At 43.3% G+C, this 23,087-nt stretch overlaps 1 protein-coding gene across 7 annotated transcripts in view; it reads right to left on the minus strand.

The window, feature by feature from the left end:
* The window catches only part of Ino80d (INO80 complex subunit D), a 62,568-nt gene that overhangs the window by 37,930 nt on the left and 1,551 nt on the right, over positions 1 to 23,087 (minus strand). For 6 of the 7 annotated variants that reach the window (XM_060368472.1, XM_021648506.2, XM_060368474.1 and 3 more), the window contains exons 2-5: positions 15,582 to 15,684; positions 7,078 to 7,169; positions 6,724 to 6,970; positions 1,257 to 1,987 (exon numbers count right to left, since the gene is read on the minus strand). In XM_060368472.1, the coding sequence (XP_060224455.1) occupies positions 1,257 to 1,987; positions 6,724 to 6,941 (949 nt within the window). In that variant the 5' untranslated portion in view covers positions 6,942 to 6,970; positions 7,078 to 7,169; positions 15,582 to 15,684. The remainder of the gene's footprint in view (positions 1 to 1,256; positions 1,988 to 6,723; positions 6,971 to 7,077; positions 7,170 to 15,581; positions 15,685 to 23,087) is intronic. The other variant, XM_021648507.2, reaches the window with a different exon arrangement.

Raw genomic sequence — 23,087 nt, forward strand, 5'->3', positions numbered from 1 at the left:
AATTATATATGTGTGTGTGTGTGTGTTCTAGCAACAGGCAGTAAAGGAGAACACCTTTAATCACAGTACGTGGGAGACAGGGGAAGGAGGATCTCTGAGTTAGAGGCCAGTCGAGTCTATGAAGCAAGTGCCAGGACAGCTAGGGCTACATAGAGAAATTCTGTCTCAAAATGGCCCCACCCACACACACACAAAAAAATTTAATTAGAACTTTTATCTGGTTCAATGGTAAAAGCATGTATCATAAAACCTGACTTGAATTCAATCCCCAGATCCCATGATGGAAGGAGAGAACTCCTGAAAGCCATGCTTCGGACCTCACATATACTAATGCTTAATGCTTACAACACACACACACACACACACACACACACACACACCATTAAATTAAAAAATAGGAACTTTTGTTTGTATATTCTTATTTGTCAATAATGAACATGAACTATTATGAGAATTCCTTAATGATCTTAATGATGTTTTGGGAGTTGGAGGTTTCACTACAAAACCCTGGCTGTCCTGGAACTCACTATGTAGGTCAGGCTAGCCTCAAACTTGGAACAACGTTCCTGCCTCTGCCTCCCAAGTGATGGGAGAACAGTCATGTGGGGCTGTACCTGGCTTATTCACCAAATCTAAAAGAAAAACTATGGGCAGATAGTAACTACACTATCACAGTGAGAAAGTAATATAGTATCTACAGTCCATGTAGTCTAATAGCTACACTGAGGCTGAGAGGAGAGCATCCCTTGAGCCAAAAACCAGCCAGCCTATGCAACATAGCAAGGCCTTCTCTAAGATACCAGGAATTCCAATGAATACACAGATACTTATCTCACAGAGGATACAAGCAAACACAACCATCTTTTTTTCTATACTGCTATAACCATTAATGAAAGCAAAGCTAATTAACTTTGTGCATCACCAATAAAACAAAAATAGTAGAAAAGGGACTAGTTCAAAAGAAAAGGGTTCACTAGAAAAGAGGAACAAGAGAGGGAATGGGAGAATTAAATATAATGAAAATATATTTATGCACAATTGAAATTGTCAAAGAGTAACTTTTAAGATTTTAAGAACTTAACTTTCAAAGGCTATAGCAGGAATTCTAAATGGCCAATTCAGACCTGTGTCTGTTTAACCAATTGTCTCCCATCCAGAAACATGTTTACTATGGGTGGTCTGCTGAAATATACAACAGTTGTGACAGACACATTTCATGGTAGCAATTAGATACAGCAAAAGAGAGGCCAACTCACCTAAGTGAGGAAACAGGTCTGCGTCCAACTGATGCTTTTGGGTACACAGTTTCACCAGTCTCTGCAGTCGGCTTATACAAGAGAAGTGTGGAGAGAAGGCGGTGGCTTTCATAAGGACCCGGTCAGTCCTGAGGGCATCTGAGACAGGAGCCCGGCTGGAGGGAAGGAGGGGCAGAGGCCTCTTGTGGGAGGACTGCCTTGTTTGTGCTATAGAGTGTGTGGTGGGGGCCACTCCCTGCATTGGTAGGCTGGTGTTCTGAGGTTGAGGTGACTTGCAGACTAAACCCTGTGGTGGCGCTGGAGGTTTTAAAGAAGTGGATAGAGGTGACAGGTGGGCGTGCTGCTGAGAAGGCGCGGGAGGGGTACTAAAGTGCTCTTGCCGAACTTTTAAAATCTCTGTCTCTCGCTGGCGCTGCCGGTTCTGAGCCAACTTGCTCTGCAACTTCTTTCTCACAGTTGCCCCTTTCTTTAGGTCATCGTCTTCCTCGTTGAAAGCAAAGGGGTCTTCCAACTCAGTTTCCAGATAGTGGAGAGGAACCCTTGCCCCAGGTGGCGAGAGGGACATGCTATCCAGTCCATTGGGCATCTTTAAGGCCAAGGTGGGCACTGTCAGGCTAAATGCCATGGCATCCATCTGGTGCCTCACCTTCACCTCATCTACCGGATCATTCTTTTTCTTCCTCTCTTTTTTCGGGATAAAGCCAAGTACCTGCAAGTGGCTGTTGCAGTACCTGCAGAAATGCACAAACATGGGAAAGCGTCTTCACACATATATAAGATAAAAGCACATAGTACAAAATGTGATGCCAAATATACTAAAAATCAGATGTCTAAGGCCAGGTGTGGTAGCATAGGCCTGTAACCCTGGCACTTAAGAGGTGGAAGCAGAAGGATCAGAAGTTCAAAGCTAGCTTGAAGACTATATTTAATCACCCTAACAAAAAAGTTACAGCCAGCCAGGCAGTGGTGGTACATGACATTACACCCAACACTCAGGAGACAGAGGCAGGTGATCTCTGAGTTCAAGACCAGCCTGGTCGACACGACAGAGTGAGTTCCAGAGCAGCCAGGCAACACAGAGAAAACAAAAAGTTACAGCCAGCTGAAAATATGGTAGCACAAGTTTATAATGCCAACACTTGGGACAGTTAGGCAGGAGGATCAAAAGTTCAAGACTGACCTGCACTAAGACCGTATCTCCAAAAATAAAACATAAAAAAGCAATTGTCATTACTCAAGCTATCCCCAACTGAGGTCTATGTAATTATAAGGCACATATTAAACCGCTCAAGTGCAGAGGTCAACAGACAAAGGTAGGTGTATCCACTGGTGAGAGGCCAGGGAAGCTACTTGGCCAGAGTCTCACAACAGCTTTCTTTTCTATTACCACAAACAAAGTAACTCATCAAAGTCTGAAGATCACTTAAAAGTCTCTTATGGAATAAAGCATTATATTCCAATACCACTACAGTTCCTGGAGTTTCACCAAGATCTTATACCATAACCCTGACATGGGCCATGAGCCACATACACTCAAACATACCACACTACACATACAACACACATAGACAGAGGGTGGGAAGTAAACGTGGTTAGTGAATGAGCTTCTCAACAGGCAGAGACGTAAGAACATGGACTGAGTCTTCCAGCACTAAGCTGAAGCAGGCACTGAAATAATGCCCTTTATTCAGATAACTACACTACATTTACAAAAAATAAACTGGCCCAACCACTTTCCAAGTAAGAAGTGACCAAGCTGGGATAGGAACTAAAATCAAAGCTCATGATGGCCCTGGTTAATCTTCAATAATGGGCAGGCTACTTTTATAACTCAAATACCATGAATGATAAAGGTCCTGTATATATTGAGAAAATAAATACCTGTTATGACAATTAACCATACAAAAATCTGTCGAGGGTCTGTGAACAGAGTATGCTCCAATCCATAATCGTCACACAGTTCCCACAGTGTGCTAACAAGTGGGCCATCAAAACAGTACTCCACACTTAAGTCAATTTGGAAAATTACGGCTTAACCAAAATTGCATAATGATTTTGTTGTTGCTTGTTTCTGCTGAAAAACTTCTCAAAGCATTATGTCTAAAAACATGCATTATGAAAGTTCCAAGGGAGATGTACCGTCTGTCAGTGCTTCCCCAAACTACCTGAAGATGCAACCCACCACAGTCAGCAAGTAATCTCCACACAGCACTGAGCACACCTGGCGGTTCCCAGCCAGACCGCACATATGTCCTAAACAAGAGTTCGAGGCCGAGAGCAGTAAGGAAGATGGTGTTAGCTAGGAAAAACTAGTAACTAAGAAGTTAAGAAGAAGCAGAAACAGTACTGGGTACGGTGCAGCAGCCTTTAATCCCCACACTTGAGAGGTAGAGGCAAGAGGATCATGAGTTCAAGCCAACTTGGGCCACCTGAAACACAGGATCAAAACACAACAATTGGATCCATCTCTCTGTTCTTCCTCTCTCCCCCATCCTTCTCTCTCTGTCTTTGTCTTGGGTACTCTCTTTTTCTCCCTCCTTGCCCCCTCTCTCTCTCTGCTCTCATGAGCCATTCACTTTATCCCTTCTCCAACCCCCCTTTCCCACAATAAACCTCCTTTATACCAAAAACCAAAATCAAATAAAAAGCCCACAAAAATCAAAGAGAAGAACAGAGTGGTTGCACATAGTGGCACACTCACAATTCCAGCCACTCAGAATACCAAGGCAGAAGGACAAGTTTGAGGGCAGCCTGAGCTACATAGTAATGATTTTTATCTCAAATTAAAAAAGGGATAGGAGGATAGTTCATTGGTACAGCAAGGGCCTGGGTTCAATATCCAGTGTCAAAAAACAAAACAAATGGTTTTCAGCATCTGATGAAGAGATTACCTTCTTACCAAAGAACAGTAAGGCAGAATTTTGTATTTGAAGTTAGAAGTCAAGGCTGGCAAGATGGCTCCGCTGCTAAGAGTGCTTACTACTCAATCATGAGGACCAGAGTTTGGATCCCAACACCAACGCTGGGCAGCTCACAAATACTTAATCAACCAATCACCATCACCACCACTCCCCCAGATGGAGGGGCAAATCTGTATGTGTATATTTATTTTAAATGCTGTGCAGAACTAAGTAAACATTCTTATTCAGTTAGGGAGAATTTTCCCTCTATAAGAGAAGCAGCTCAGCAGGGCAACCACGCCCTGAAATCTCAGCACTGGGAGAGGCAGAGGCAGGCGGATCTCTGTGAGTTTCGAGGCCAGCCTGGTCTACAAAGTGAGTCCAGGACAGCCAAGGCTACACAGAAAATCCCTGTCTCAAAAAACAAAAAACAAACCAAACCAAAAAAAAAAGGGCAGCTCAAGTGCTCATGCCACCTTGTATGTCTGTGTTATCTGTGAGTGTGCGCATGCGTGCATATGCATGCCATGGTACACATGTAGAGTCAGAAGCCAACTTTGGGGAGTTGGTTTTCTTCTTCTACCATGTGATTTCCCAGGGACAGAGCCCAGGCTTTCAGCGCCTTTACTAGCGCAGCCATCTCAGCAGCCTCTAGAACGAGGGCTTGAAGAATACAGACTTCTGGCTGTGATAGTGTAAACCCGGCGGCTGGCGTGAGGAAAGGCTGTGTGTGCAGATTAGCCCGTGCTGCATTACCCATATAAGAGCTTTATTTACCAGCTAGGGCTTCTCACATGTAAATGAGCAAAAGTTTGACTTAATTTTTTATTTTAATTTCCTATGTGTGTGCATCTATGTGTATATGTTACATGTACAAGCCCCCATCAAGGCCAGGAGAAAATGCTGAATCTCTTGGAGCTGGAAATCAAAAAATTCCAAGCAAAACCAAAACAAGCAACAACAACAACAAAAGGCTTTATTAAATAGTCCAGGCTAGCCTTTGAACTTTCAGCAAGCCCCTGCTTTACCCTCCCGAGTATTGGGACTACAGCAATGAACTAACATGCCTGGCTAACTCTGTCAACTAAAGTTTGTTGTTTTCCAGGACAGTAAATAAGATCAACTCAAATTCTTCCAGTGTTCAAAGAGTATTAACAGAAATGAATGCTTATTTTCAAATGACTATTAATCTTTCTAAATGATGATATAACTAGCAATATTTATATAGAGATTTAAACTTATTGCATGAATTCAACCTGGATTTCTTGGAATAATAGAATATTTTCTTTCTGATTCTAATTTAACCTATTTGCAAATAGCATTACCAACAACAGAAATCTTTTGCAGTTATACAGTCATGGGACAATTTTGAAATAAAATGTACACTTAGTACTTCTCTCACTATAGGAACACAAAGCCCCTTTCCCTTCCTGTTCTGAGAAGAAAAAACATCAATGACAGGAAAAACAAGTGTTTCAGAAAACCACTATTTTAAAGAAGCCAGGGCTCTCTGGGTCTCGCTAATAAGATAATACCTGCTTTGGCTCAAATAAAAAGAAAGCGGGGGGGACGGGACTGTGAAAACCTAAAGTGAACACAATTCGGTGATGCAGCAAAGTGGCCCAAGCAAAGCCATCTGCATTAGAGGCAGGGGAAAGGGATTACCCCCTCAGCTCCAAGAAACAGCCTCCGAGTGTTTGATGCAAAGGTCCCTTTCATACCAGGGTTGACTTTTTCTCCTTGTTCAGCTAAGCATCTGCTTCAGACTTTCAGGCATTGTGATCTGAGCCACATGTACACACCAGAAATTCTAAAAGAGAACCCCCAAATCATGTCGGTGTGCTCATTCTGGTAGACTCTCTACCTACAGAAATCATTCATTTCACACTAAAAATGAAAACTACTTGAAAAATAAGAGTTTTTTTGTCCAGTTTATGCAGGCTGACATATGCTTACTTTAAAGAACAGGGAAAACAAACATGGAGAGGCTGTGTGCTAAAATAGAAGTTGTTCAAATTTTCTACCCTAAAACAATACCTAAAACTGTGCTCAAGAAAATTGAAAGAAGCATGAAAAGACTGTATGTGAAAGAATTTTTCCTAAAACCCTAAGAGATAGCCATTTACAACCCGTTTCTTAAAAATAGCAGAATGTAGCTGGGAGGCAGTGATGCACACCTTTCTAGTACTTGGAAGGCAGAAGCAGGTGGACCTCTGAGTTCAAGGCCAGCCTGGTCTACAGAGTGAGTTCCAGGACAGTCAGGGTTACAAAGGGGAACCCTGCTAAAAAAAACCCAAGAAAGTCTAGACGTCTAAGAAATTAATAAAAGAAGAAAATATCCAAACATATTTTCAAATGCCTCCTAAAATGTACCACTCCATTTAACCACTCTCACCCCCTAAAATGTACCACTCTTTCTTAACCACAGTACTCCGAAGTTTCTTTGGACTGCCCCGAACCCAACACTGAAGTTCAACACACTGAAAAGAAACAGTATATTAGAGAAATTGACAAGGCAAAATTCCAAGACAACTCATGACCCAGTTGTGGTTCCGTAATATTCTTACCTACGATCCTCTGATTTGGGAATGGGGTTGGTGCAGCGCTGGCTGTTATACTTGGCCACATATTCACATTGCTTGAAGGGGGCAGTCTTGTCTTCCAGAACGTGTCTGATACAGAAAGCGTAGCCGTTGAGTCGCCGCTGCTTGCACAGTTTGGGGCTATATGAGCACAAGGGCTTATTGTCAACCTCAGAGAAGTGTATATGTTTCCCTTCATACATCACGTGACTCTATTCCTTGTGAACATCAGCTAAAAGGCCACCACAAAAAGAAACCCAAATGATAAACAAATCAGAGAATGTAAGGCAGACTCAAGTCGAGAATTTCACTGAGGGACTTGTGGCCTCTCAGCCATACCTGATTTTAAATCTTCTGCACCACAGCAATGTGAAGAGAGCCCAGGGGTACCACAGTTTGGAATGCTGCTCAATCAAGAGGAAGCAGATTGTCTACAAAACATCAAAGGCCTCATTAACACAGAAACACAGGCAACTCACCCAGAACGTAAAGCAGCTCCATGCCCCCTTCCTAATGGGATGGACTGCCAATAATATCCCAAGGATGAGCTCTGACAGGAAAAAGGGGCTTTATGTTATCACACCCTCCAAAATTGATCCAAATCATATTCACTCTGTGACTAGCTCAAAATGGCTCACAGCTAGAGCCTTTCCTTCCAAGCGACCTGCACGAGGGTCTATACCTGTAACCCCAGCACTTGAGAGGTGGCACAAAGACCATGAGTTCCAGGTCATCCTCAGCTACACAGGAAGATTGAGGCATCCTGGGCCACATAAGACCGTCTTAAAGTGACGGGGAGGGGAGAATGGGAGCTGGAGAGATGGCTCAGCAGTTAAAGAGTGCTAACTGTTTTTCCGGAGAGCCTGGGTTCAATCCCAGGACCCACAGGATGGCTCACAATATGTGTAACTCCAGTCCCAAGGCCTCCGAGGGCACTAGACACCCATGTGCTATACAGACACACGTGTGGTCAAAATACCCATAGACACAGAACAAATAAAAACTTCAAAAGTAGTGTTTACAAAGCACCACATTTTTCATTACATCGACAAAATATTTAGCAATTTGATAAAAACTGTTTCTGTGACATACAAGACAGAGTTGTTATGGTATATATACCTACAATCCCAGCATTGGGAAGGTGAAGCAGAAGGATAACAGGCCAGCCTGTTCTATAGAGTTCTAGCCATGCCATCTAGGGGTACACAGAAAGAGAATATTTAAAGGCTGTTGCTGCCAAACTTGATGACCTGAATTCAATCCTCCAGACCAACACAGTTAAAGCGGAGAACTGACTCCTGCAAGTTGTCTTCTAATCTCCATACATGTCCATGGCATGTATGTGTTTGCATGCACACTCATAAAATAAGTAAGTGTAATGAAAATAATGGTAGAGGATGAAGAGGCAGGCAGTGAGATGGCTCAGCGGGCTGCCTAAAGCTCCATCCTTGCAACCTACGGAAAAGTTGAAAAAGGGAATTGACTCCCACCAGTTATTCTGGCCTCCACATACATGCTGTGGTATGCATGCTCGCACACATATTAGATACATACATGGTATAACATGTATGCCCACACATATCACAAACATACATACATGCTGTAGCATGCATGCCTGCACACATATCACATACACGGACAATGACAAAAATAATTTTTTGTTGTTTCTTCAAGACAGGGTTTCTCTGTGCATCCCTGGTGATCCTAGACTCACTCTATAGACCAGGCTGGCCTCAAACTCACAGAGATCTGCCTGACCCTGCCTCCTGAGTGCTGGGATCAAAGGTATGTACCACCATGGCTGGCAAATAAATAAAATTTTTAATTTATTTTTATTTTATGTACAATTGGTGGTTGACTGCATGTATGTCTATATGAGGGCGTCAGATCCCCTGGAACATGAGTTACAGACAGTTGTGAGCTGCCATGTGGGTGCTGCGAATTGAACTCAAGTTCTCTGGAAGAGTAGTCAATGCTCTTAACTGCCGAGCCATCTCTCCAGCCCCAATAAATAAAAATTTTAAGTCAGGCATGACAGTATTCCATCTGCTCTTGTGGAGTAGAGCCAAAGAACAGGAGTTCAAGGGCAACCTAGATTCATTTGAAAAAAGATATGGGTTGGGATTTCACTCAGTGGATAAAGCACTTGCTACAAAGCAAGAGGACTGGAGTTCAGATATCCAGAACTCATTTAATGCCAGGTGGACGTGATAACCCACCTATGACTCCAATGTCTGGATGGCAGACACAGGGCATCCCCAAGCAAACTGGCTAGTGAGTCTAGCAGTGGTTCAACTCGGAGAGCCTGCCTCAATGTATAAGGTGGAAATCAACTGACTCCTGACATCTGCTTATATAAGCATGAGCTCCTAAACACACACACACACACACACACACACACACACAGAAACGTTTGTATGCATAATGTATATATATACTCACACACAACACATATACCCAAAAGAAAAAATTAAAATAAAATATACATTCATACATGTATATGTACATAAAATAGAACAAATTCAGCTTTTAAAAGGTATTACTTCTGGGCTGGCAAGATGATTCAGTGATGAAAGGTCTGCCCAAGCCAGATAATCTGAGTTCAATCCTAAGAACCCACAAGGTAGGAGGAGACCCAACCCCTAAAAGTGCTCCTCTGACCCCCCCACACCATAGCACTCATGTGAGAACACACACACATACATGTAAAATAATGCACTGTCTGCCACCCCCAATGCCATCCCACCCTGAACTCCATGACACCAAGCATTAGTTAGTCAGCCACCTTCACATCATTCAATTCAGTGCTCCCAGTCGTCAAATACAAGTACTAATCATGGTTTGGAACTTCTGACCCAAGATTCCCTGAGAAAATGAAGAGACATTATATAGTATCTGCTACACTAGTATACACAAAAAGGCCAAATGTAGCACTTATAACACTGCAGTCTATAACAGAAAGCTGAAGTTGGTTTATGAAGTCTTAAGTCTCAGTGAACTGACAGACTCTAAGCATCTCCAAATGTCATCTGGATGGTGAGTGACAGCTTAGACCTAAGTTTTTGAAAAAGCCAAGAAATAACCCTTCCTTGAAGACCTTGAAGATGGGGCTGAAGATGCAGCTCAGGTGCAGAGTGGTGGCTTAGCACATGCAGGACCCAGGGTTTATTCCCCAGCACTACATCAACGAGCATGGTGAGACATGCTTGCAACCCCCAGGCCTATGCCTAAACTCCTAGCCCTCTGGAGGATCAGACGTTCAAGGTCGTGAGATCCTGTCTCAGAAGAAAAAAGAAGCAAACAAAGCCTGCTGCTGCCAGCACAGCACAGCGTGGCAGACACTCAGTATGTGCAAGGTTGGAGTTCAAGCCCCAGCACTAAGAATACCATGCTGGAGGAGGGAAGGAAGACCAGATCGAGGGAGGGACTGCACACAAACTCCTCACGCCAACGAACAAGGTAACACACAAACGTCTGTACTAGAGGATGCTGCTCACTGCGTCATCTTGAACAAATGTCAACTCGGAATCTCAGACTTGTCATCACAGAACAGGGACAACAGTGATTACATCACCACTAGGTTCTAAGGCTCCGTGGCAGGCAACACTTGGACAGAGCTAAGGACCAGGCCTACCACGAGGGAAGCTCTGGAGTAACACAAGTTATTCACAAATGTTAACTCTGTCTTCCACCTGCCAGGGCTCCTGGGGAAAGAGTGTCCGCTACACAGAGGGCTCAGTGGCAGATCATACAGCACTGAAATTAACCTTTGCAGAGTCAGGGTCTCAGACTTCATAAAGACAAGAGAAGCCAAACTGTTAGTGAAATAAAATGCACTAACAGACCTAACCATGCACAAATGCAGACCAAAAATAAGAGCTTTCTCTTTTCACCTTATTAGGACAAAAGAAAGAAGAATTGAACTAAAGTGTGTTTTGTTGCCTCTAGAATGAGGATTCAGCCCAGGTTGGCCAGAAGAAGGCAGAGCAAGGTGGGGAGGAGGAGGGAGTTAGGGAGGGGGGGAATAAATCAATCAGGCTTAGGTTGAGGGGTAGAGGTCTTGCCGATCGCACAAAGCCTTGGGATCCATCCCCAGAATGCATGAACCAGATGTGCTGCTGGTACACACCTGTAATGCCAGTCTCAGCACTCACAAGGCAGAGGCAGGATCAGAAGTTCAAGGTCATCCTCAGCCAAAAGTCAGTTCTAGGCTAGCCTGGCATACAGGAGATGCTGTCTCAAAACAAAATTCTACCTGCCCTAAAGGTCTGGGTACTTAAGACAGGACACATGTGAAAGCAGATCTATGAGTGATTTGAATGTCCACATTCTGTGCCACTCATTCACTCATCCATAACTGGATCTCTGAAATTAATTCAAGTCTAGTTGAAGATCTACTGTTTTGTTTTGTTTTGTTTTTTAAAGTTATTATTGGGGCGAGGTGAGATGGCCAGTGGGTAAAGACACTAGTCACCAAGCCTAAGGCCCTGAGTTCCATCCCTGGAACCCACACAGTAGAAGGAAAGAATGAATTCTAGCAAGTTGCCAGCATCCACATGTGTGCAGTGACAAATGTATGCACACATGTGTATGCACACACATACACACAATAAATTAATTTCTGTTTTAATTTTTTAAATATATCTTACATATAAGTAAGCATTTAAAAAGTTATTTACACGGCCAAGATAATGGCTCAGTGTTTAAAGCACGTGCTGCACACACCTGAGTCTGAATCACCAAACCCACAAAAAGCCAGATGCAGCAACACACATCTGTAAGCACAGCACTTTCCCCAGGAGACTGGAGCCAGACACTGGAAAGTCCCTGGAGGCTCTCAAGCCACCTATCCTGGCAAACACAGCAGGGAAGAACACACACACACACACACACACACCAAACAAACAAAAACAAATCAGGTAGAAGGTGAGGACCGACATGGAGGCATTCTGTGGTCACACACGGAGCGTTCTCTCACGTATGTGCGCAATGTGCACACCTACATGCACACACCACAGAGATGAAAACAGGCCTGAGCCACCACACCCCACTTCCTTTTGAATACCTTTCCAGCCAGGTGTGGTAGTGCAGAGCTGTAACTCCAGCACCAGGAAACGCAGAAGGTTGCTGTGAGTCAAAACCAGTCTATGCTACAGGGTGAGTGAGACCTTGTGTCAAAAAACTACATATGCCCCACGGCAGCTTAGTGTCCAAGTGGGTTTCATAGTAATGGGGACAGGGACTGCCTCTGACATAATCTGATTGGCCTGCTCGTTGATCACCTCCCCCTGAGGGGGGAGCAGCCTTACCAGGCCACAGAAGATACAATGCAGCCACTCCTGATGAGACCTGACAGACTAACATCAGAAGGAAGGAGAGGAGGACCTCCCTATCAGTGGACTTGGGGAGGGGCATGCGTGAAGAAGGGGAAGGGAGGGTGGGACCGGGAAGGGAGGAGGGAGGGGCTTACAGGGGGATACAAAGTGAATAAAGTATAATTAATAAAAAAATAAAATTATACATTAAAAAATAAATAAAACCATCATCCGCTTCAAAAAAAAAAACAAACTACGTATGCTTTTAGATTTACTTCTGTTCTGTGTTTGATTGTTTCACCTGCATCTGTGTCTGCACCATGGGCATGCCTGGTGCCCACAGGGGTCAGAAGAGGGCGTCAGAGCTGAAGGAACTGAAGTTACAGATGACCATAACTGCAAGGCACGTATGGGTGCTGGGAACTGAACCTGGGTCCTCTGCCAGAGCAATGAGCGCTCTTAGCCAGTGAGCCATCTCTCCAGCTTAAAACACGGGGGTGAGGGTCGGGGGTTCTTTTTTAAGTTTCTCTACCTTGTTTATTCCACTGATACCTACACCCATTAGTCAATTATGCTTACTACATACAGTCCCCATCTACCATCCTCTCTCCAGGCTGGCCTCAAACTGTGTAGGCTAGTGTATTGGCGTCACACTCAAACCCTCCTGCTTCAGCCTCCCACGCAATAGGATTACGAGGTGAGCCACCATAACTGGCTCTGTCTTTCTTAGGTTTTCTTCAGTTTGTCTACATCTTCCACTGCTTGAAAGTGACCTTCATAGCCAGGTGTCATGGTCCACACCTTCAGTCCTAGTACTCTGGGAGGCTGAGGCAGGCAGATCTCTATGAGTTTGTGACCAGCCTGGTCTAGAGCTCCCAGACAGCCACAGTCACACAGACAGACCCAGTCAAGCCTGGCTTGGTGGCACACACCAGCACTCAGAAGGCAGAGGCTGAGGCAGGCATATTGACATGAGTTCAAGGCCAGCTTGGTCTACAAGTCAAGTCCAGGACAGCCAGGTCTACACAGAGAAACCCTGTCTAGAAAAAAAGAAAAAAATAATAAGAAAAAACAACAAAGAAGAAAGTGATTTTCATTTGTACAATAAGATTTTTCTTTATTCTGAACTCTCAGCCACCAGCTCACCCTTCAGGTCTGTTGTCTTGTCATTATTTCTTGAGCTTTTTATCCCATCTTTTCTCCATTTTCACAAGAGCAACCTCTCACCTCCGCCTCCTACCAGGGAACTATTTGATCACAATTTTCACATTTCTGTTCCTTTTGGAAATGTTCATCGCAAATACTCTTCCCTTGAGGTTTAGCTGGCTAGTTCCCACAAGCACACACATGACGAGGTTGGGGAAAGGAAACTTGGGCTTTATTTTTTTTCAATTGACAAAAAAATTCAGCTGTCAGCTCCTTGCTGCCAGTTTCTCCTCCATTTTGAATGCCTTGCAAAACAGGACAGCTGTGCTTTATAACCAAGGCCAGCCTTCCCCACCAGTCTGAGAATCCAACACATAGACCAGACTGCCATTCCAAGCATGGGGTCTGCTGGCTCTGTTCTCAGGCTGTACCACCTACTTGGTGCAGAGCTGTTCCCCTTGCTGCACCTGAGGAGGAAATCACACCTGACACTGTCTCATTGTGACCTCATTCTCATCAAGAGAACACTTCAGACCACTAACTCACACTGCCCAGCTCTCATGCTGTGGTGGTCAGTACACACGGAGTTTCTTTTTGGTTTCTTTGGTTGCTTTACAGGAGGGAAACACAGATTTAAGTGTACTACCATGGTTAAGCCAGATAGAGCTTTAGAAAATGCAGTATACAAACATACTTAACCCAGAGGCAGATGATCTCTGTGAGTTTGAGGAATGTCTGGTCTACAGAGCAAGTTCTAGGCAAGGTAGGTCTATATAGTGAGATTCCACTTAAAAAATAACAATAAAATTCTGTGTAGTAAAATCCACCTTAATAGAAACAATGACTTGGCTGCCAGGCCTAACCACCTGACCTCAATCCCCAAGAAAACACACAGACACATAGCACAGAAACACAGAAACAAAGACACAGACTATCTGTAGCCCTGGCTGTCCTGGAGCTCACTCTGTAGATCAGTCTGACCTTGAACTCAAAGAGATCGCCCTGCCTCTGCCTCCTGAAAGTAAAGGCATAGGCCACTTTTTTACTATCTATTTTCTAATTTTATCTTGTTTTCTTTTGCTTTTAAGACAGGGTCACAGATAGCCTAATCTGGCCTGGAATTCTCTACATAGCTAGGATAACCTTGAACTTCTAACCCTCCTATGTCTACTTCCCAAGTGCTGGGACTACAGTGTGTGATACCATGCCAGCCTGCATGCTTCCCTGCCTGCCTCCCAGGTCCCCACCTCGTGTGTGTGTGTGTGTGTGTGTGTGTGTGTGTGTGTGTATACAAGCTCACTGTGAATACCAGAAAGTAGTTCTGTAGAATCAATTCTCTTTTCCATCCTTCCTGAGGATGTGGATTCTGGGAACTGAACTCAGTTTATTAGGCTTAGCAACAAGTGCCTTTTCCCACTTAGCCGTCTGGTGAGGCCTGAGACCCCACTTCCTCATTTCAAATGTTATTACAGAAGTTCTCATGCTGTTAGACTCCATGGCAAGAATTAACTTACGAAACATCACTTCAACAGTAGCTATGGTGGCTGTAATAGCAGAAGGCATACCTTTTCCCCTTAGAGGATTATGACCCACACGTGAGATACTTGGGGTGGGCACTTACAGCTCTGTTCACCGAGGCCCCTCTGCTCTCACCAGAGCAGACAGCTTCATCTGCCCAGGATACTAGACCAGCTACTCCCTTCATTTCTCTCTAGTGCCCTTCCTAGGATTAGCTCTCCTCCAATCCTTTTTTTGTTTTGTTTTTTTATGTTTGGATGTACAGGTGAGAACAGGTGTCCCAAAGGCATTGGAGCTGGTGTAGGTGGAGTTATGGGCAGGTGTGAGGCACCCACTATCACCTGGCTAGCATGGCTCTCTTAACCACTGAGCCCCTCTTCAGTTCCACTTAGCCCATCTTTAAACTTCACTGCAGGTACCAGATGTGGTGCCACGCCCTTTACACCCAGTACTCGGAAGGCAAAGGCTAAAGAATTTCTGAGAGTTTAAGGACAGCTTGGCCTACACTGGGATTTGTAGACCAACCAGGTCTACAAAGTGAAGCCTGTCTGAAATGTAAATAAACAAAAATCTGGGCAGTCACCACATACACTCCCAACAGCTGAGTCTGTTTCTGTTCCTCTGAAATACTGCAGGATGGCAAAATGTACTAAAATTTAACTGAAGAAAATATATCAACTGATATGACTGAGGGAGAAAACTGCCTATCTCTCCAAAAATGTAAACTCATAAGCAAGTGCAAGCCAAAATAATTTAAAAAGAAAATAAATGCGTATCAAATACCTGTTATGTGCCCAAGACTCCTCAAAAGGCAAGTGTACAAATAAAATCACATTATGAATTAAATTAATTAAATGGCCTTACCTGATTTATTAGAAAGGTTAAGGGCAGTTTATGCGACGGAGAGATCACTCATTGCCTCTGGGAATAATCAGGGATAGGGCTCAAATCTGGTCAATTTTCTCATCTGTAAAGGGAAGATAATTGTATGTACCTCATTGAGTTGCTTAGCAGAATTAAATTAGGTATTTCAAGAACACGTGTTTAGCATGGTACCCAGCACATAGTTATCACTTAACATTACCTAGTATTAGAAGCAGTAAGTAGTAGTTTATTAGTATTATCATTTTCATCTCTAATCTGCAGGGCTGAAATGCCCTCTTCCCGCTGCTAGTGGTTTTCTGAATAGTACAGTGTAATTCTTCACTAATTCAGGCTCTCCTACTTCCTTGGGTCTAGAGTTACAGGATGCACCGAGAAGTTTCTCCTGTGATCCACACTTAAAAATCTACATCTAAAAAATGTTTCTACCTTTGTAAAGAGCCCTCAGGTATTGATTTTCTTCTGATAGAAAACACTAGCAGAGCCAGGCTTGATGGTGCATGCCTTCAGCCCCAGCACTTGAGAAACAGAAGCAGGCACAACTCTGTGAGTTTGAGGCCAGCCTACTAGGATAGCCAGGGCTACATAATCAGACTGTCTCAAAAAAGTATTATACACACACATACAAACCCAATATATATCTCAGAACAGTGTTTGGGGCATGAGGATTGCTTCTTCCCTAGCACATGCAAAGCCTAGGTTTGATTCCCTAGTAACTCTCACGTACACACACACACATGCACACACACACCTGCTTTGGTTAAAACATTCATCGGCTCCAGTTAATAATTCTTTACAACAACTGCTCACTGAACTCCTGCCCATATCATGGCTGTTGCAGAAATCCTACACTACAGATTAGTAAGGAGAATTAAGTTGTGCCTAACTCAGATCCTTTTGTTCTAAGAATCTGAAACTACTGGCTCCTCTGTTCCTGAAGCCATCCACTGTTGCCTTCTCCTTCTTGAATTTGCTGGAGAGGCTGACACCCTGGACCACTTTTTCTCTCTTGGCCCCAGTCGGGAGCCTCCTTGCCTTGCCTCCACACTTACACTGCGGTGCGGTGCTGGCCAAGTTTCTTTTACTTATGGGGGCACATGATAAGAGGCCTACAGTGGGACAGAAGTGGACCACAGGCAGACTTCAGCTAACTGCACCTCCAAAAGCTCCAACTCAAACAAGCTTGAGCAAGTTACTGAATTAAAAACAAAACAAAACAAAAAACGCAGACCTCCCAGGGTGCGGTGGCTCACACCTGTAATCTCAACACTAGGAGGTTGAGGCAGGAGGATTGTTGTGAATTCCAGGTCAACTATAACTAGTGTAAGATATTGTCTCAAAGAAATAAAAATAAAAAATAAAAGAGAAAAAAAACAAAACAAGCTGAGTGGGAAGGTGGCTACAAGTTCAAGGCCACTCTGAACTGCATGAGAGCCATTCTCAACACACACTTAAAAACTGAAATCCAGCCCTAACTTCAAGATCTTCTGAGTTTTCAGGATTTAAAATTTATCACAAAATTTAACATTTTCAGGTCAGCAGCTAGTCGAAATTTCTAAACATTCAAGACCAAGTTACTTTATAACCTGTTTCATCTATAAAAGCACTAAGTTATACACACACAAAAAAAATTCTAAGTCAAACAAAACATTTCTAGGGAGTTTATCACGATTTTTAACTTGAGTCTGACTCCAGATTTCAAACTAATGTACAACCTGTCCAGGCACACAAATCCACTTTTATTTCCTGAGATTCACTAAGTCAAATCTACCTCAGCCTTCCATTCCCCTGCCTCCGAGATGCCTTCCACTCCACCTGCGCTCAAGTGGCCTCTGCCACCTCCTGCCCTCCTGCCCTCAGCCCTAGTTCAACCCCCTCTTCGCTGTCTTCTGGGGAGCTGCCCTCCTTATTCTGCCTATTCTTCTACCACTACAATCCCATATTTTAAGTAATGTGTGCAGCCAAAGGCCTTCAGGGTCACTTGCAAATTTAAAAGAAGCCCATATTCCTTACCCCAGCAGAGAAACTTGAGTCTCCAGTCAGCATTTACTCCACCCCCCACCCCTGGTCCAAGACCACACAGAACCACAATTTGCAACACAGAACTCTATTGTCCCTAGGCATTTATTCATACCTGCAGGTCCCTCCTCCTGAAATACCTAACTCCTCCCATATGCTTAGGGCAGAAAGCCCTGACAGAAAGCACTCACAAAAAGGCCTCCCCAGCATGAATAGAAAAACAGATTTCTTTCTCTAGGTTAACTCATTCCTATTTTTCTAGGTTGTAAATATATTCATTTTTCTTCTCCACCAGTCTAGAAATTGCTTGATGGGAGCAGGAGCTACCTAGAGACACAGCTTTTTTGGCTGGCCAAAGGCTTGCCTACAAGCTCGAAGCCCTGCGTTCAACAGCCAATACCCAGCACCTCATTAGTAACTGTGCACACTAAAAATCTCCATTCTGCAGGTTCAGAGGTTCAAGGTCACACGTACTGCTGGAAACTCTTTAAACCAGAAACTGGCACAAAGCAGCTGATTGGCTAAAGGAATGAATGAAAACCAGCCTGGGTGACTCCTGTCACCTTCTCCAGTCACATCAGAGTAAGCCTACCATGGCCATTACCTACCCAAAGCCACAAAGGGAACTCTACTCTTCAGGGACACAGTCACAGAAGACATCAAGTTCAAATTCACTTCAGTGTAGAGATTGTCTAGTACACACAAGGCCCTAGGTTCAAAACCTGGTGATACCAAAATCAAAGAAACAATCATAGAAGCGAACTCAACTCAAATGCGCCTTTACTATTCTGAACGTCGGTTTCTACAGCCACACGAGGAGACAGATGAGATTAGTGCTTACTTCACACATGAAGACCAAGTCAAAGAAATATAGTCTCGCTGTGGCCTAAATTCACTCTGCACATAGCTCAGGCTGATAGTCCCAACTTGAAGCTAAGATTAACAACGTCAGTTTTAAATGTTTTAAAGATTTTTATTTCTACTCATGGGAGTATTTGTGGGTCTGTGTATGGGTTTGTGTACCTGAGAGCAGCATCTGATCCTCAGGACCCAGAGTTATAGTCACAGGCTATAACCATAGGTATTGGGAACAGAACTTGGGTCTTCTGGGAGAGCAGCATGCACTCTTAAGCACTGCGCCATCTCCCCCGTGCCTTATTTTTATCGTGTGGGCAAGAATGTATCTATGTGTGGGTAGATGAATGTGTGAATGCTGGTGCTCCGGGAATCCACAGGAGGGTAGCAGATCGCGTGCAGCTAAAGTTAGAGGAAGCTATAAGCCATCCAATAGTGCAGCTAAAGTTAGAGGAAGCTATGAGCCATCCAATATGGGTACTGCTGTGCCATCTCTCAGCCTGCCTTTTCAAATATTAATAATAATATTATTAGAAACATATTAGAAATTAATTAAAGATAATTATAAATATTATTATTATTTAGAGATATAAGTATGGGTTTTGCAAAATATTTATAGCAAAATATTATAATATTTTACTTAGAGCAAAATATTTTAATAAGGGCTCCCTATGGAGTTCTAGAACTTTCTATGTAGACCAGACTGGCTTCAAATTCACAGAGATCCACATGCCTATGCCTCCTGAGTATTAGGATTAAGGTGTGTGCCACCATACCAAGCAAAAGAAATCTTTAAATTAATTTTTATTTTGAATAGTAAGATTAGTTTTAGAGGCTACCAATATGGCTCATGGTTAAAAGCGCTTTCTGCCAATCCTGCCAACCTGAGGTTTTTAAATTCCTGGGACCCATTTGGTAGAATCAGAAAACCTGACTCCTTCAAATTGTCCTCTGACCTCCCATATACGTGCTGTGGTATACACAGATACACACACACACACATACATAAATAAAATATAATAACATTTTTAAAAGATTAATTTTAATTATAAGGTGTCCTATCACAGTGCAAACTTTTAACCAATCTGAAAGCACACACCTGCTACCTTCATTCAGGTTTCTAAGCTATATTTGCGCTGTAGGCACACACTCAAATAAAAATAGGAAGGCACTGAAATGTTATTATCCTGGGTGGGCTGGATAGGTCAATTCTCCAAACATACTATGAGTATTTATTTTAAGTAAGAAAAAGGGCAAAGAAACAAGGAGTTACTTAGATGGTGTCATCACAGAACATAGGTGGGCAAGAAGAATCACTAATCCTTATAGCAAAGAATTTTATTTCTATGTCCTGATAAAGAAACCAAAGATTAAGAAGAAATGGGATCAGAGCCCAACTCAAAGCCTAGTCCAACCAAGTATACCTGGCCAATACAAAGATTTCATGAATAAAAGTTGTAGGTTTTCCTGAGAAGGATGGGGGTGGGAGTGGACAAGCAGAGTCACACCACGCAGCCAGGCTGGCCTTGAACTTGAGGTCCTCTGATCTCAAGTTCTCTAGCCCTGGCTTACAGAAATCCACTGCCATCCCTGCTAAGAATTAGCTTTAAGAGTAAATCACAGCTGGGCATGGTGGCACACATGTAAGTCCAACACTCAGAAGGCAGAAGTGGGAAGATCACAGCAAATCAAAGGCCAGCCTAATCTAAGGGATAAGCTGTGAGATCCTGCCTCCTAAGTAAATAAGCAAGCAAGCAAGCAAAACAAACCAATAAATAAACAGATAAAAAGTACACTGTGCAAAAGAATTAGAACCAAGCAGTCACCTTGAATCAGGGAAAGATATGCAGGAGGCCTAACATTTTTACTTAAGTTTCTCCCCAATCTCAAAATGGCCAGAAGCATGGTCTCAAGTCAGTCTTTACACAGAGGCCTCTGGGATACACTCAGACTGGTGCAGTGAGAAGCGGCTGCTGCTTTGAGAACACAGTTGTATTCACCCTACAGTCCATCCAGTACAGCACCCAGGCAGGCTCACCTACTACTGCTTTACAAGTTACGGGGTATGAGAAGCTGTCTTCAGATGCAAATGGCTAAAGCAGGTCCCAAATCTAGATCCTGAGAGCTAAGCCTAGAAGATCTTAGAGAAAGATGAATCCAAGTGTTTGGCTGAACTAGTATGTTTAAATGCTCAGACTCCTGGTTGTTTAAGTCTCTCTAAACTAAAATTTCCTTTAAAATTAGCAGCAATGGGTGCCAGACAAGAGACTCAGCACTTAATTGCAATTGAGACTCAGCAATTAAGACCACTTGCTGCTCTGTCAGAGGACCCAGGGTCCATTCCAAGCACCCATGGGGCTGCTCACAACCATGCTGAACTCCATTTCCGGGGGACCTGACACCCTCTTCTGGCCTTCTCAAGCATAACACCCACATGGTACACAGACATAGCTGCACACAAACACCCATACACAAAAATAAAATAAAAAGTTAAAAACAGTAGCAATATAATTTTCTGGAAAGAAAAAAAAAAACAATGGAGATGGGATACACAAATTTCTACATAAAATCTTTCAGAAAAAAGAAAAGTTGACAATTTCAGACTTATAACTTAAACATTTACTTTTTTTGAGACAGGTCTCTCTGTGTAGGCCTGCTGTCCTGGAACTCTCTCTGTAGACAAAGCTGGCCTGCAACTCTGAGATCTACCTGCCTCTGCCTCCTGAGTGCTGGGACTAAAGGCATGCCTCATCACTGCCTAGCTGAAGATCTACTTTTGAAACAAAACAACTCATAGTCAAAAATACATTCTCTTTTAATTTAAAACTAATTTAAAACTAGTATGTTCCCAGACAGTCTCTTATTAGTTTGAAATAAAATTGACTTTTAAAACATCAAATCTAGCATTTCTTCAGAAATGAAATAGCCCACAAATATATTACAACAGGTAACTAAAACGTTTGGGACAGGATGGGAGAAAATCATAAAGCTTTCAGTATTTATACATACACAATTTTTGAAACTCTTAAGAACATGAAGGTGATGATATGCATTAAACATATTACAAAACAGCAAGATTTCTTTTAACTTTTAAAATATGTTGGGAAAGGGGACTCTGAACGACTCTTCTTCTATGCAGTTTGCTATAAAAATAAGGACTTGTGATAAAAGAAATAATGGTTTTTGCTACACACATACATGAAAACACGATCTAGTCAATAAGCAATTTCAATTAATCAATAATGATAAAACAACCATTACATGTAATTTGCATTTTGATACCAAATCCATACCATCTTCAAATATCAAGGCTTTCTTAATGGCTGATCATCTAACACTGTGAGAAAACAGAGCCTTATTTTAGCCAGACAAAAGCAAAGGATTCTTAGTAAGAATCATGTAAGGAGCCTCAGTGTGATGCCTGACAGAAGCCAGCACTGACCAAGTCACGGATTACCCCGTTGCTCTGCAACTGACAGGCAGCTTTTCACTAACTGCTCTGTGGACTGAGTGCGTGATCAGAACGTCGACTGCCTCTGCCAGCAATCTCCAACCTGCAACCAAGCAGGTCGCTTGAGCAAACACCTCTCTCTCTCTCTCTCTCTCTCTCTCTCTCTCTCTCTCTCTCTCTCTCTCTCCCCCAAGCTCTAAGAAGTGTGAAAAAGAACTCTCCACACAAGCCCACACTGGGGCTGAGGGTGGCAGGGCCAGGTACATGGAAATTTCAACATTAAACAACAGTTGTAGCCTCCAGAAACTGCCTATCCTCGAAGAGGAAGAAATACTAGATTTGGACATGTAAGTTTACTACATGAGAGAAAAAGCAGGGAAAAAAAAGGTTCAGAGCCGATGGGACCAAAACAGAATCAAAATCAAGTTCATTTACGGGGTAGGCCAAAGCCAAACGCTGTACTCAGTTCGAAGGGCTCCTCCACAGACCCCTGAGCTGCTGCAGTAACAACTTTTAAGTTTCCTCTCCCTCCCCCCAAGTTTCTAATTCTAGAGTGGCATCAAAGGATATCACATAAACCTAAATAGTTGCTATCAGAACGAATCTATCATTGCTTCTTAAACTGCAGGTAGACCTTACTTCAAAAAAAGCTGCCCTGCCCTCCAGTTCCTTCCTCCCAATTATGAATGCTCCGCAAGGTCTGTCAACCGAGGTCTCCCCCATGGCTTCAGTTTCTGAGTTGGTTTTCACCGGACAGTGACCAAATAAGCGGGGGAAGTCCTACAACTAGGGGCAGGGGACTTACTCCAGAAGCCTGCCTTGTCCTGCCCTCTCTCTCCCTGACAGTTTGCTCTCTGCTCCCTACTTACTATCTTTCTTTCGGAGCTGTCCAGAAAGGGGGAGTTGGGGGACCCAAAAGAGTCCCGGAGAGAAGGTGGGGGTTATAAAATGAACAAGTGGGGTACGGGATTTAAAAAAAAAAAAAAGGCGGGGGGAGGCCGATGGGCACAGACCGTGCTGTAGAAACAGTACCAGAATCTACCTCGTTCCTTCCCACCCCCAAAAGCCCAGTCACTAACTAATAAAGCTAAAAGGGAAAAAAAATCCCTTGAAAACTTTTCCAAACCGGAAGAGAAGGCTTCTCCCCGGGCCTGGGAGCTCTT

Source organism: Meriones unguiculatus, chromosome 15 (assembly GCF_030254825.1).
Source record: "Meriones unguiculatus strain TT.TT164.6M chromosome 15, Bangor_MerUng_6.1, whole genome shotgun sequence".
NCBI lineage: Eukaryota > Metazoa > Chordata > Mammalia > Rodentia > Muridae > Meriones > Meriones unguiculatus.